This window comes from Nansenia antarctica (genome assembly GCF_963989245.1).
Source record: "Nansenia antarctica genome assembly, chromosome: 9".
In the NCBI taxonomy this organism is placed as follows: Eukaryota; Metazoa; Chordata; class Actinopteri; order Argentiniformes; family Microstomatidae; genus Nansenia; species Nansenia antarctica.
The window spans coordinates 6,214,931-6,230,750 of NC_137679.1; the positions used below are offsets into that span (position 1 = coordinate 6,214,931).

A 15,820-nucleotide genomic window follows, 5' to 3' on the forward strand; every position below is an offset into this window, starting at 1 on the left:
CAATGCCTTCTTCAGCTGTGTTTATTTCTGTTGCGTGTGCTAAGTATCGTGTGCTAAGTATCTTTTTTCGTTTGTTATCAACACACTGTAGTGTTTAGACGTTCCTTTTTTAGTCTCTTCCGTCAACGATGTCTTTTTTGTGGACATCGCAATAATGACAATGAATGACTCCAACCAAAACACAGAGTATTAACCAGATCTGTCAGCGCACGATGTTCCTCCAAAGATACCCGTGACTCAGCCACCACATACACACAAGTCAATCAGTAGTCATAAAGCGTTGTCCAAAAATCACGTTACCAAGCGCCTTTCTCAGAACAATTCGTCGTCAAGAATCCAAAAATCAATCCATCATAGTCGTGGTCAAAAACGTAGAAAGAGGATCTCTTGGGGACGCGGCCACATTTGCCCGTGAAGGAGAGATGACAAATAGGCGGAAACATTTCTCAGTAGAGTCGAACGGTGATAGATCATCATCCTTTACGCGTATCCTTAACTGTAGTTACATTTCGCGTGTCATATGCCATTAGACATGGAAATATGTCAATGCGCGGCTGTCATGCACAAATCAGCTTGTAACGTTAGACACACAGCACATCGGCATAATTACGTTTTGTTGTTGTGCTTGTTATAAAGAAAAGGTCTATAATGCATTTAAATGAATGATACAACCCATTAATAATATTACATATTAACAACTGCTCGGATTAGATTGCGGGTGCCGCTACATGGAAATAGGTAAAAATGTGCATCATGTCAGCTGAACGTTTGGCAGATAACTTTACATATGTGTACCATCATCCGCTGTCAAACGCCACAGGTAATAATTGATTTATGATTACATCTCTGAAATGCTCGACTGTCATGCAGCGTTGCGTTACTGTAACGTTAGACACAGCACCGACATAAAAGCGATTTTTTTTTGGTTATGCTTGTTATAAATAAAAGGTCTATAATGCATTGTAATGACATTAAACTAACATAATAACATGGTTATCATAATTTTCAAATCTTTATTAATAAGTAATTACAGAGGAAGTAAAATGAAATTTACGCATTGAATAGAGCGACATAACATTTCTGTAGATGATTCGCAATGCATCCTGGAATCAAGGGGTAGCGTACCCCTATGGCTTCGAAGCTAGTCTGGTCCTGGAATCGCTCGAAACGAAGTCATAGTTAGCCCTCGAAATGAAGCCATGGCTCGATGAAATATGAATTGGGATAGCCCTCCCCCTAAACGTGAACGCGCAAATCGAGCCATAGGGGTGAAAACGAAGGGCTAGGGGTGAATTGGGATTGGCCCTTAACCCTTCTAACCAGACACCTAATCCTTCTAACCAGACACCTAACCCTTCTCACCAGACACTTAACCCTTCTAACCAGACACCTAACCCTTCTAACCAGACACCTAACCCTTCTCACCAGACACCTAACCCTTCTAACCAGACACTTAACCCTTCTAACCAGACACCTAACCCTTCTAACCAGACACCTAACCCTTCTAACCAGACACTTAACCCTTCTAACCAGACACTTAACCCTTCTAACCAGACACCTAACCCTTCAAACCAGACACTTAACCCTTCTAACCAGACACCTAACCCTTCTAACCAGACATTTAACTCTCTACTCCCTCCACCTGTCATTCTTACCAGCCTGGGAGTAACTCTGCCAACAACCTAACAGGGAGGACATGAACACACTCACTGTTATTAGGATAAAACACACACACAACAAGTATGTTGCTATATCATTTGATGTGTGACCAGAAAATGGGGCATAAAATAGTAAAATACATAAATATAATATGTATGTATAAATATAGGCATATATGGCTTTTTCTGATGCAGTTACCCCCCCCCCCCCCACACACACACACACACACACACACACACACACACACACACACACACACACACACACACACACACACACACACACACACACAGAGAGTTTTGCCTTTATTCATGCTTTGTTCGTGGCACTTAAATGAGCCGTTGTCATGTGTTATTCTCAAAACGTCTGATACTCCAAGCTAACTATTAAACACAAGTAGCAAGCTAGCCACTCTTCTACAACACCACTCTGAGAGATTCATGTAAACAAGCTAACTATTATATTATTTGTTTATAGAATTATATTGTATTTCATGTAAACAAACGCGCAGCTTCTGGGCGGGAAAGCACTGGTTTGTTATCAGCCCCACCAGAGAGCCATACAGACAGATCCACGGTTCATCTCTTCAGATCAAACCTCAGCACATATTGGTCTAACTTAGAGCATTCGCGGACATTTCAGGTGAATGAACCAGCTGCATTACAGAGACGGTCATGTTTCTTACCTGCGCTCATGCGATATTGGAGAACGGTGCAGATGCAGCCGCAGGCGAACTTGTTATGGTCGACGTGCTCAACTTCGCCCCGACCAGGAAGCAGTCACTAGAAGACTTCAATGAACTTCCGGTTTTTCGGAGATTTCAAAATAAAAGCTAAAAAATATAAAATGTCTATTAAAACGCGGATAGAGATACTATTGGACCGTTTTCCACTGATATTGATGCAGTAATCACAATATATTAATTTCAAACAATTTGTTTTAAATTAAATGTTTCATCAAATTAACAAGACTGGATATTATTCTTATCTGCCATGTATACATTGGATATACAGACAAAACACAGCTGAGTGTCTCAATGACAGTGGGTGGGAAATACTCAGCACAGTCCCTAGCAACCCTTTGAATTTGAGCAAAAATAGATGTGTCTAAACCCCACCCATAGGGTCATTATGCAGTAGAGCTAAGAAAGATGGAACAAGTCGGCAACCAAACAAATGTTCTGACTTTTATTATTTTAAATAAATGTGTGTAAATGACCCTATTACATCACCTGAAAGGAACACACACACACACACACACACACACACCGTATCAAATATGTTTGATAAGTAGAGTTATCCAAGTAAAGGTATATTTATCATGGTATCATGTTGTAGCCTCATAAAATTAATGTATGCTCTCTAAACTCCTACAAACATGCTCTCTAAACTCCTATAAACATGCTCTCTAAACTCCTACAAACATGCTCTCTAAACTCATATAAACATGTTCTCTAAACTCATATAAACATGCTCTCTAAACTCCTACAAACATGCTCTCTAAACTCCTATAAACATGCTCTCTAAACTCCTATAAACATGCTCTCTAAACTCCTATAAACATGCTCTCTAAACTACAAACATGTTCTCTAAACTCCTATAAACATGTTCTCTAAACTCCTATAAACATGTTCTCTAAACTCCTATAAACATGCTCTCTAAACTCCTATAAACATGTTCTCTAAACTCCTACAAACATGTTCTCTAAACTACTATAAACATGTTCTCTAAACTCCTATAAACATGCTCTCTAAACTCCTATAAACATGTTCTCTAAACTCCTATAAACATGCTCTCTAAACTCCTATAAACATGCTCTCTAAACTCCTACAAACATGCTCTCTATACTCCTATAAACATGCTCTCTAAACTCCTATAAACATGCTCTCTAAACTCCTATAAACATGCTCTCTAAACTCCTATAAACATGCTCTCTAAACTCCTATAAACATGCTCTCTAAACTCCTACAAACATGCTCTCTATACTCCTATAAACATGCTCTCTAAACTCCTATAAACATGCTCTCTAAACTCCTATAAACATGTTCTCTAAACTCCTACAAACATGCTCTCTAAACCCTGGTGGTCAAAGCCACGTCAAATCAGTGTCTCTCTGACCAAATTAGATCACATTTGGAATGATTTTAATACCCTGGACAGAAAACTTGTATTTGCTGACATCTAGTGGTTAGCAAATGCATAGATATATAGACCATCATGCAGGTGTATGTGCATTCATGTACCGTAATGATCAGAATCTCTAAAATGATCTAGAAAAATGAAACATGTTAGAGCATAGCTAGAACGAGGATGGTAATATCGATATCTGATGACATCACAAGGAGCCTCAACTGAGGCCTTTATTACAATAACACAAAGTCATCATGAATAACAACTTACATTCAGAATGTACCCAGAACACTGGTAAACTTCCAACACCCAGTTCATATATCATTTCTTTTTACACAATCAGCCTAGAAAGAGAGAGAGGTCTGTATTTTGAAGGATCATTTCAGAAGTGTGATGAATATAACATTTTAATTTCTCCATGCTCTATGTATTTATTTATGAAAGTTGTGTTTTGTTTTGTATTCTGTTGAAAGGGGAAATTGTGATAAATAATTGACTCAATCACTATCTAATATTATTCCCACAATGTTGGCAGATTGCTCTATTATTGTGAGTCATGAGGTTTAAATGTTCCCTTATGAAATAATGCATCAATGACATCACTGGCACCATTTTATACCAAAGTGAGTGACAGCAGCTGGTGAAAGGTGGACCAAGTCGATACGGTCATCTTTCCTTTTTTTTTTTACAGATTATGAAAGTGTAGATTGTCAGCTCTCAAATGATGATGTCAGCACTGAAACCAGTTGAAATTAGATTAATTTATTGTTTATGTGAATGTTGGTACACCTCGATTGAACTAGCGGAGAAAATCTCCCTGAACCAAAACAAACAAACATATTTGGTTTCAGACATGGTTTCAGACAGTGCTCCATCGCGCTAGCTAGCTAACAACAACAACAGCTGCTCTGCATGTTTAGCACATCACAACATGCTGACAGAACATGAACATGCTAAAAACACATAACTACACAAAACTAGATCACACAGTCCCTAAACATGAACAAGACATGTATCACCATGACAACACTCACCCGAGTACAAAGCTCAGAACGTGTTAGAGCAGACGAGTGTTGTGAATCACGTCATGAAAACAAGCTTAGTTCGCTGACAAAAAGTATTTAAGGATTCTAAAACTGTTGATTGTTATATTGAGGGGGCTCTAAAACATTTAAACTTTCATAATAAAATAAAAATAAATGATTAAAAAAAAAAGAAAAAAAAGAATCTGCATTGTTGTCAATGTCAATCCGTACACACAGGCTAGAGGCCAATCTAACAAATGTGGGGGGAGGAATAGTGTTGGAGTACGTCCAGGCGTATGTCCAGAAAAAAAGCTGATCTAATAGAAAACTGAGAAGTGATAGGATGTATATCTTAATGTGATATGATGTACAACATCTCAGTCTTCCAGCTGAAACGTTAGGAGGATTTATTGCAAACTTAACAACATACCAGTATTCAGTCACACTCGGCTTCTAAACACCAAGGCCACATCTGGGTGGAAGGGGCGGTGACATGACGCAGGAGGGGACAAGGACATCTCAACTCCTACGACCTCGATTCCTCCTTCACTCTCCAGGAGGGAGAGGAGGGGAGGAGATGAGAGGAAGGGAGGAGAGGAAGGGGGGAGAGGAAGAGAGGAGAGGAAGGGGGGGGAGGAAGGAAGGAGATGAGAGGAAGGGAGGAGACAGGAGGAAGAGATGAGGGAGGAGAGGATGGGAGGAGAGGAGGTTATGAGAAGAGGACAGGAGGAAGTGAGAGAAAATAATCTAGAAAAGGCTCACAACCTTCTCCCTGATCCGATCAACAAGCACATACAGTAGATGATGGTGCAGCCAGCAGACCCCCCCCCCCCCTTCTTCTTTCGGGCTCCTGCCTCCTTTAAACACCTCCCACACTGGGAGCAGTCGTATTAACTAGTGTGTGTGTTCTCTGGTGTTTCTTTAGGGATCCTGCCTGACTGAAACTCTGCCCACACTGGGAGCAGCAGAATGGCTTCTCTCCTGTGTGTATTCTCTGGTGTGTCTTTAGGTGTCCTGCCTGACTGAAACTCTTCCCACACTGGGAGCAGTAGAATGGCTTCTCTCCTGTGTGTATTCTCTGGTGTGTCTTTAGGGATCCTGCCCCACTGAAACTCTTCCCACACTGGGAGCAGCAGAATGGCTTCTCTCCTGTGTGTATTCTCTGGTGTGTCTTTAGTTCACCTGCCTGACTGAAACTCTTCCAACACTGGGAGCAACAGAATGGCTTCTCTCCTGTGTGTATTCTCTGGTGTCTCTTTAGTTCACCTGCCCCACTGAAACCCTTCCAACACTGGGAGCAACAGAATGGCTTCTCTCCTGTGTGTATTCTCTGGTGTGTCTTTAGGTCTCCTGCCCGACTGAAACTCTTCCCACACTGGGAGCAGCAGAATGGCTTCTCTCCTGTGTGTATTCTCTGGTGTTTCTTTAGGGATCCTGCCACACTGAAACTCTTCCCACACTGGGAGCAGCAGAATGGCTTCTCTCCTGTGTGTATTCTCTGGTGATTCTTTAGGGATCCTGCCTCACTGAAACTCTTCCCACACTGGGAGCAGCAGAACGGCTTCTCTCCTGTGTGTATTCTCATGTGTTTCTTTAGGGATTCTGCCACACTGAAACTCTTCCCACACTGGGAGCAGCAGAATGGCTTCTCTCCTGTGTGTATTCTCTGGTGTGTCTTTAGGTTTTCTGCGCGACTGAAACTCTTCCCACACTGGGAGCAGCAGAATGGCTTTTCTCCTGTGTGTATTCTCATGTGTTTCTTTAGGTTTCCTGCGCGACTGAAACTCTTCCCACACTGGGAGCAGCAGAATGGATTCTCTCCTGTGTGTATTCTCTGATGGCTCTTTAGTTTGCTCATACAACCAAATCTCTTTCCACACTGAAGACAAGAGTGAGTCTTCTGTCCTCCTTGAGTCTGTGGTTGTGATTTAAGGTGAGTTGGACAAATGAAACTCTCACTGCAATCTAAACAGTGGTGATTCTTCTGTCTTGAGCTCCTCCTCCTCCGTCTGTGTTGTTTATGGCTTCCTGATGCGGTGGAGCTGGGCTCCATGTCTGAGTCTGGGTTGGAGCTCTCTCCTGTAAGAATAGGAACATATACAGGATTAGAAACAACATGAACAAGTGCTGCTTCCATAGACTCAGCAGTGCCAGAAGTAACACCACATCTCTGGAGTCTGCACACGCTGTGGGAACATGAAGTGTTCAGAGTGTTAGGATACCTGTAATGGAAAACTGTAATATTCCATCCTTGATAGAACTGTGTCATTTAAATTAGGGATGCACCCAATTGAAATTTCATGGCCGAAGCTGAATTTAAGGAAACATTTGTCCGAATACCGAATGCGTACCGGCAGTTTTTCATTTCACTATTGATCACTTTTATTGAACACTCCAGCAGACATTAGGCTATACCAACAAAGCACAATAACTGGAAATAAATAAATAAATAAGAACAGCATTGCACTGTTTGATCGCGTCATCAAAAACGTCTACTCAGGGTTTTTCCTGCCACAAAATAAGGTTATGACAGAGAAGGTTTGTTAGTCCTTGTTAATGACAGTAGTACCATGTCATTCCAAAACCTATTGTTGACTGTCTGATTAATACAACTTTTCAGCAATTGAAACCCCTGACAGACTTCAAAACTGATCATTTTGCAAATAATACATTAAAAGGAGCACAGACTAACGCTAGTATAGGCTCAACTTGTCATTCTGGATAATGGAACAGCAAGCCAATGTTGCTGGCTGGTTCCTTGTTCTGTCTTCGCTAGCAAACACCAAAGCTAAGCTTATTTGCAGCACAGCGCCACCAGGGTTAAGGTTAAATAGCGCCCCCGCCACCACATGGGCGCAGTGCCGCAATTGCAGTTAGAAATGACAGAAATACACAGAGTGCAACGCTTGTCGAAAATACGACCGTCAGAGTTTTGACGAGAGCTGGAGGCGGCAAGAAATATGACGGAGGCGGCTGCCTCATAATTCTCTATGCAGGAAAAACCCTGAAACCCTGCTACTATTCACCTGTATAACCAGGGGTGCACATAACTTTTTGGGGCCAGTGCTCAGAGGAGCACCTAGGGATGCTGCTTGGTGCTCCCCGAGCTCGCGAGTCACGACCCGTCCCACAGGATGGATAAAAAAGGGATACATGGATAACTTATATTAGCAAAACGACATGTAGTCATAAATAAAGATGAACAAACAAATGATTGTGTGATTGTGTGCAAAACAAAAGAAACAAATGCAAATTCAAATGACTGCTCTTTAAGCATGAAAGTCTGTCAGACTCCTTTAAATACAATGAAATCAACTGACATCTCTTTAAGCACTAACTGAATGTCTGTTCTTTAAACACACTGAAATAAACGGACATCTCTTAAAGCACTGCTCTGTTCTGTTCTGTAAACACTGAAATCAACTTTTCAACAAAAAGTTGCAGCCTAAGCATTTATTTATGCTACAAGCTTAATCATCATCATCATCACTGCTCTCTTGACTGCTGTTATCACTGTCCTCAATTTCAACCATGGTAGAGGATTTTATAGGCTATCACTTTAAATAGCTCATTATTTTGATTGTGCAACAAAGTCTTTTTTTCTTCTTTTTTCTAATAGAATTCCCAACCATATTTCCTGGGTCAGGGGTCGAGGTGCGATAATGAAGCTGTAAAACAAACATCTGAACGTTTGAAAGCTTCAGAGAAAAGAAACGTGAAGTCCCTTGGTGTTGTTTTTCCTTTTAGCGACGAGTCGTTCGGGACTGAATTTTCACGTGGCGGCGTGATAACCGTGCGATACGCGGAATGAAAGTATGAGTTACGATACTTTCCGAATGTTTTCATGAGGGGAGTCGCCGTGGTCGTCGTCGGTCGACTGTTGTGATGGATTACTCGTCGGGCCTTCGGCTGAGGTGACGGCAAATAGTTACTTAGTGGGGCTTGCTTCTTGGACATTTTGACGGCTCGTCGGGTGCCGCAGTGATGCAGCAGTCAGCAGCTGGATTTTGAGGAAGTAAATTCCTCTCCCAGCGGTTCCAGCTGTTGGTGCGCAAGAGCGCCTTCATGCGGCTGATCTGCCGCGCAGCATGCATTTTGGCGACGCATGCGCACTGGCGCACCAGTTGTGTGCACCCCCGTGTATAACCCTGCTACTATTCACCTGTATAACCCTGCTACTATTCACCTGTATAACCCTGCTACTATTCACCTGTATAACACTGCTACTATTCACCTGTATAACCCGAACTCTTTGACTTCAATAAATGGAATGATCATTTAAAAACTGCATTTTCTATTTACTCAGGTTATCTTTGTGTAATAGTAAAATTGGTTTGATGATCTGAAACATTTAAGTGTGACAAACATGCAAAAACACACGGAATTGGGAAGGGGGCAAATACTTTTTCACAGCACTGTATATGCGACCTGCCTGCTGAGACCGCAGTAGACATGACACATATCAGATTCATATCTGATAGAGGCCGGCATGAGATTGAGGCCTGAATGGGATCTGAGAATATCAGAGTCAATGTGCTTGTTTACTGCTTACACCTGCATGTTACATAACCCATCTGTGCCACATGAGAAAAAACGTGAAAAAAAATCTGAATTGTGTCACTTGGACCTGCGGTGTAAATGCAGCCTAAATATCTGCCAGCGCCCTTTGATCTACTCATTAACCTGGCCTGGCCTTCGCCAAATACATAGCATGAACTCACCATCTTCATCATCCTCACCAACTTCATCATCTTCACCATCCTTGTCCTCTTCATCCTCCCCTTCCATCACCACATCTTCCTCCTCTACTTCCTCTTCTTTCACCATCACATCTTTCTTCTCTTCTTCCTCTCCTCCTTCTTCCTGTTCTTCTTTTACCATCACATCTTTCTTCTCTTCTTCCTCTCCCCTTTCTTCCTGTTCTTCTTTCACCATCACATCTTTCTTCTCTTCGTCCTCTCCTCCTTCTTCCTGTTCTTCTTTCATCATCACATCTTTCTTGTCTTCTCCTCCTTCCTCCTCCTCCTCCTCTTTAATTGCCACATTGAGTTTGAGTGTTTTCCTGCAGTCTTCCAGCATCACTGCCACCATCCATCGGCCGTGTGTGCTTTCCAGGGCTGGAGAACCACACCCAGAACCAGGGGACTGTGTGGACCTGGGGTCAGACATGGTAGCTGGGCTGTGAGGTGGATCTGTGCAGTGGAAACAAAGGAAGCATAAACAGTGAAGAGTATATTTCACAAACAATACCAACAACAACCCCTAACCAGACACTTAACTCTCTACTCCCTCCACCTGTCATTCTAACCAGACACCTAACCCTTCTAACCAGACACTTAACCCTTCTAACCAGACACTTAACCCTTCTAACCAGACACTTAACCCTTCTAACCAGACACCTAACCCTTCTAACCAGACACGTAACCCTTCCAAACCGGAGCTGTTGGCGCAGACAGTATTTTACAGCGTTCCTTCAAACCAAAATTCCTTCGTAATTCATTAAACTAGCATATATCATGAACTATACTATATATGCAATTCATGAACTATATGCCCAATCTAAAAAATTAAAACAGTTTCTGAAAGCAGAGAAGTTGCTCGTTCTTTATTTTTTAGGCTAATTATGGTAGTTCACCAAAAAAAGAAAGCACAGTGCTCCACGTGTCAGGAGAACTAAAAATAGAATCTGGGCTTTAAAAAATAGAGCGGGGAGAGAGAAGCGGCGTTGTGCGAGTCGTGTTTTAGCAGTATTTAGCATTGGTATCTTATAGTTTTGTGAGTTTCTGTAAATATATATGTGTGTAAAATGTCACGAAGAACATCAAGAGTAACGAAACCACCCAAAAGGTTCGTTGAGGACGACGACGGACCGATTTCTTCTTCTGAACCTGGGTATGTTACGTTAGTTCTAGCGAATTTACATTACATGTAAACTGAGCTTTACCTCAGAATACCTCTACCTAGCGTACAGGGCTATTAGCATTAGGTAGAATACCTCTACCTAGCGTACAGGGCTATTAGCATTAGGTAGAAATCTGTGTGTGTGGGGAGGGAGGGGGTGGGTGGAGTGTGTGTGGAGGTGTGTGTGTGTGTGTGTAGAGGTGTGTGTGTGTGTGTATAGGTGTGTGTGTAGAGGTGTGTGTGTGTGTGTGTGTGTGTGTGTGTGGAGGTGTAGGTGTGTGTGTGTGTGTGTGTGTGTGGAGGTGTAGGTGTGTGTGTGTGTGTGTGTGTGTGTGTGGAGGTGTAGGTGTGTGTGTGTGTGTGTGTGTGTGTGTGTGTGTGTGTGTGTGTGTGTGTGTGTGTGTGTGTGTGGAAGTCTGACAACACACTTGGAGGAAGTGGAAGGCACATATTTTTTCAACTGCAGGTATGTTAATATCTTCAAACTTGCAGTGGCCTCAACAGTGTGTGTGTTTTAGTAAATATAGCCGACAACAGATATTGATTTCACTTTCTCATTATCTCTTTTTAGGACGTCTTCTGCAGGCGGGGCCGTAGGCTCAGTCGGGGCCGTGGAGATGCTGGTGCCGGTGATGCTCCTAGCCGGTCACCAATTCTCCAGCCTAAACATGTTGTATTTATGCAATCACACTTTATTGTTCACTAAGTAAACTGTTATTACACTGTTATTACACTCTTAGCCAGCGAGGGGCGATAACGGTGCAAAATCTGCAATGTGAGCACTACCTGTTTCAGGGATTTCCACAAAGGCCCAACAGTGTGACATAGGCCTGTGTTTTCAGCCAGAGAGGCCCAACAGTGTGACATAGGCCTGTGTCTTCAGCCAGAGAGGCCCAACAGTGTGACATAGGCCTGTGTCTTCAGCCAGAGAGGAGAGAGTTCAGAAAACACCTGTGTACAGATATGTACACATAGTTTTCTTTTTTTGGCCTGTTTTTCCAAACTAAGAGGCCAAGGCTCACCAACTGTCTTGGACAGATGTTTTACACTTATGGCGCTTTTCCACTACCGACCCGAACTGGGCCGCATTTGTATCCGAGCCGTGCCGTACTTTCAGAAACGCTTCTCCACTATACAGGAACGACCCGGGACTGTAGGAGGAGTTACGTGTCATAAGATTCCCCCCGCTATACAGATCAGCGGGGGGATGCGATAAGAATTATGTCAAAATGCAGCACTATCGTGCACAGATCAGCCTTACAACATGTAACGTTAAGTGCCTGTTACTTGCCGCTTTCAGTTCTAGTAGACTAGTTTAGATCTCGCAACCAGGGAAATGCCGACATGAAATGCCGACACGATTCTATTTTTATTTCTCCTGACACGTTGAGCACTGTGCTTTTTTTGTTGGTGAACTACCGTAATAAGCCTAAAAAAGTTCAACTGTTCAAAAAGTGCAACTTCTCTGCTTTCAGAAACTGTTTGAATTTTTTAGATTGGGCATATAGTTCATGAATTACGATAGTTTGAAGGAAAGCTGTAAAATCCTGTCTGCACCTACAGCTCCGGTTTCGGAGCAAGACGCGAATCTATCGGCATTAGTCAAATACATGCTCACATCCAGTCATCCACTCACTGCTCTCCATCAAAAAGGGCACATCCATCAATAATATTACATAATAACAACAACTGCTCTGATTAGATTGCTTAGATTGTTTAATACATCAACGGGGGGAAAAGTGAGATGAACTCGCGAGTATCATGCTTCCTCCATTGAACGGAAAGTCCTATCTATTCCATTCAAAGTGTTTTAGTCGAGTGCTCCGGTGTCTTGCTGGTAGTCAAATATTAGGGATGTCCCGATCCGATACTGATATCGGATATCGCCGCGATATTGGACCTGAATGCTGGATCGCGGATCGCACCAGAAAAAAAAAAGGCTCCGATCCGCGCTCTCGATCTGGTGTGTCACTCAAGTGACGACAACAGTAGTAGCCAGTGGTCACGTGCATGACCAGGGCTCGATAGTGTGACTGTTTTGGTCGCATTTGCGAGTGAATATATGTGTGGTGGCCTGGGAAAACCCGTCGGATGTCGCTGGCGTTCGTATGTGGCAAAGAGCAAAAATAGATGGAAATCGCGATTTTGGCGTTTTTGATATTATGTGGTATTCTAGTACTTTGAACTCCATAATACATTATGGTGAATAAACATTTTAAGAAAACAAAAGAGAAAGTACTTATTTTTATGTTTTTGTGGTGGGTAGTTTGTCTGCATCACAAGCAGACAAACGAGACCGGCTGATCTGCATAGGCTCCTCCCCCGACCCGGAGGAGAAAGGAGTCGGGGGCAGCATGGGGGCAGCATTTCTCATCTTTCACTTTTTTTGACATGATACATTAAAATGCTCATAACTTTTTAAAATAAAGGGCTATCTCAGTCATTCAACCAGTTATGAATAGCTGAGAACTTCTAATTTATGGAAATATAAAAAATGAAAATGTCAAAATGCCACCATGTGAAGGGTTTTCCCAGGCCACCACACATATTTCTGTGCGACTTGGAAATACATTCAATCGCACCAGTGCGACTAAGAGACTGCTGAACTACTGTCATGCGCAGTCAAACTTATGTGTATAAGCGATGAGGGAATGAAAACAGTGAACAGAAACGCGTGTCGCAGAAATGCTTCACGCGAGTCCTATATGCGCTTAAAATGCGCATAATGGATACAGCTCTCATAGTTCGTAGCGCTGTGTGCTTCCGGTTTCATTACAAAGAGGTTAACCCTATATGTGACTGACGTCTAACAACATTCAAATGACTCTAACTTCATATTTTTTCGGATTTCAATGTATGACACATAATTTGAAAGCTTATGATCCGTAGTTCCAATCCACAACACGTCGCATTTGTTGCTTTAATAAAGGCTGGCAGTCTTTAATTTAACTGTTGTTGGTGTGGACTATATACTGGGGAGGTATTTGTTATTATTCAGGGGTCAAAAAATGTATACAAATATCGGATCGGTATCGCAGATACCCGAAGCCCAGGTATCGGTATCGGTAGTGAAAAAGTGGGATCGGGACATCCCTATCAAATATATACAGTATATCTCAAAAGTGAGTACACCCTTTAGAGTTTTGCAAATATTCTGTCATATCCTTTCAGGGGATAACACTATTTTAATGAAACTTTGATATAACTTAAAGTAGTCAGTGTGCTGCTTGAATAACAGTATAGATTTATTGTCCATTGAAAATTACTCACTACACAGCTGTTAATGTCTAAACAGCTGGCAACAAAAGTGAGTACACCCCATAGTGAACATGTCTAAATTGTGCCCAAAGTGTCAATATTTTGTGTGACCACCATTGTTATCTAGCACTGCTTTAACCCTCCTGGGCATGGAATTCACCAGAGCTGCACAGGTTGCTTCTGGAATCTTCTTCCACTCCTCCATGACAACATCACGGAGCCCACGGATGTTGGACACCTTGCACTCCTCCACCTTCCTCTTGAGGATGCCCCACATGTGCTCAATTGGGTTTAGGTCTGGAGACATACTTGGCCAGTCCATCACCTTAACCTTCAGCTTCTTCAGCAAGGCCGTTGTCATCTTGGAGGTGTGTTTAGGGTCATTATCATGTTGGAAAACGGCCCTAAAAAACGGCCCAGTTTCCGAAGAGAGGGGATCATGCTCTGCTGCAGGATGTCACAGTATATATTGGAATTCATGTGTCCCTCAATGAAATGCAGCTCCCCAGTGCCGGCAGCACTCATGCAGCCCCAGACCATGATGCTGCCACCACCATGCTTGACTGTAGGCAAAACACATTTGTCTTGGTACTCCTCACCAGGGTGCCACCACACACGCCGGACACCATCTGACCCAAACAGGTTTATTTTGGTCTCATCAGACCACAGGACATGGTTCCAGTAACTCATGTTCTTGGATTCATTGTCTTCAGCAAACTGTTTGCGGGCTTTCTTATGCATCGGTTTCAGAAGAGGCTTCTGTCTGGGGCGACGGCCATACAAACCGATTTGATGCAGTGTGCGGCGTATGGTCTGGGCACTGACAGGCTGACATCCCACTTCTGCAACCTCTGCAGCAATGCTGGAAGCACTCGCACGTCTATTTTTGGAAACCAACCTCTGGATATGACGCTGAGCACGTGGACTCAACTTCTTTGGTCGACCCTGGCGAGGCCTGTTCCGAGTGGAACCTGTCCTGGAAAACCGCTGTATGATCTTAGCCACTGTGCTGCAACTCATTTTCAGGGTGTTGGCAATCTTCTTATAGCCAAGGCCATCTTTGTGAAGCGCAGTAATCATTTTTTTCAGCCGCTCAGAGAGTTCCTTGCCATGAGGTGCCATGTTGTCCAGCATTCAGAGAGAATTGTGCCCAAAACACCAAATTGAACAGCCCTGCTTATCATTTACACCTGAATCCTTGTAACACTAACGAGTCACATGACACCAGGGCGGGAAAACAACATCATTGGGCACAATTAGGACATGTTCACTATGGGGTGTACTCACTTTTGTTGCCAGCTGTTTAGACATTAACAGCTGTGTACTGAGTAATTTTCAAAGGACAATAAATCTATACTGTTATTCAAGCAGCACACTGACTACTTTAAGTTATATCAAAGTTTCAGTAGGATAATGTTATCCCCCGAAAGGATATAACAGAATATTTGTAAAAATCTAAAGGGTGTACTCACTTTTGAGATATACTGTATATTTATAAATACAGCATATGGATGTTACGTGCCTGTTACCAGCCGCTTTCAGTTCTAATAGTTTAGATCTCGCAACCAGGGAAACGCCTTAAAGGGAGCAAGACGCGAATCTACCGGCATTTGACTGCCGCTGGACTGAGGAACAGCATAGGCACAGCACATCGCCATAATCGCGATTTTTGTTTGTTATGCTTGTTGTAAATAAAAGTTCTATGATGCATTGAAATGACATTAAACTAAGATAATACGATGGTTAGCATAACTTTTCTAATCTTTATTAATAAGTTATTACAGAAACAGTAAGTGACATTTTCCTAGAGCGAAATCTGTTGTGGTATTTAAAGATGGCGGTTAGCAA

At 42.6% G+C, this 15,820-nt stretch overlaps 1 protein-coding gene across 1 annotated transcript in view; it reads right to left on the reverse strand.

Moving 5' to 3' along the window:
• LOC308165073 (uncharacterized protein) overlaps positions 1-15,820 on the reverse strand; it is a gene marked incomplete at both ends in the record, with an annotated part of 202,992 nt that overhangs the window by 14,049 nt on the left and 173,123 nt on the right. Inside the window, one exon of the mRNA XM_080539173.1 lies at positions 9,535-10,005. Coding sequence (XP_080395299.1) covers positions 9,535-10,005 — 471 coding nt within the window. The remainder of the gene's footprint in view (positions 1-9,534; positions 10,006-15,820) is intronic.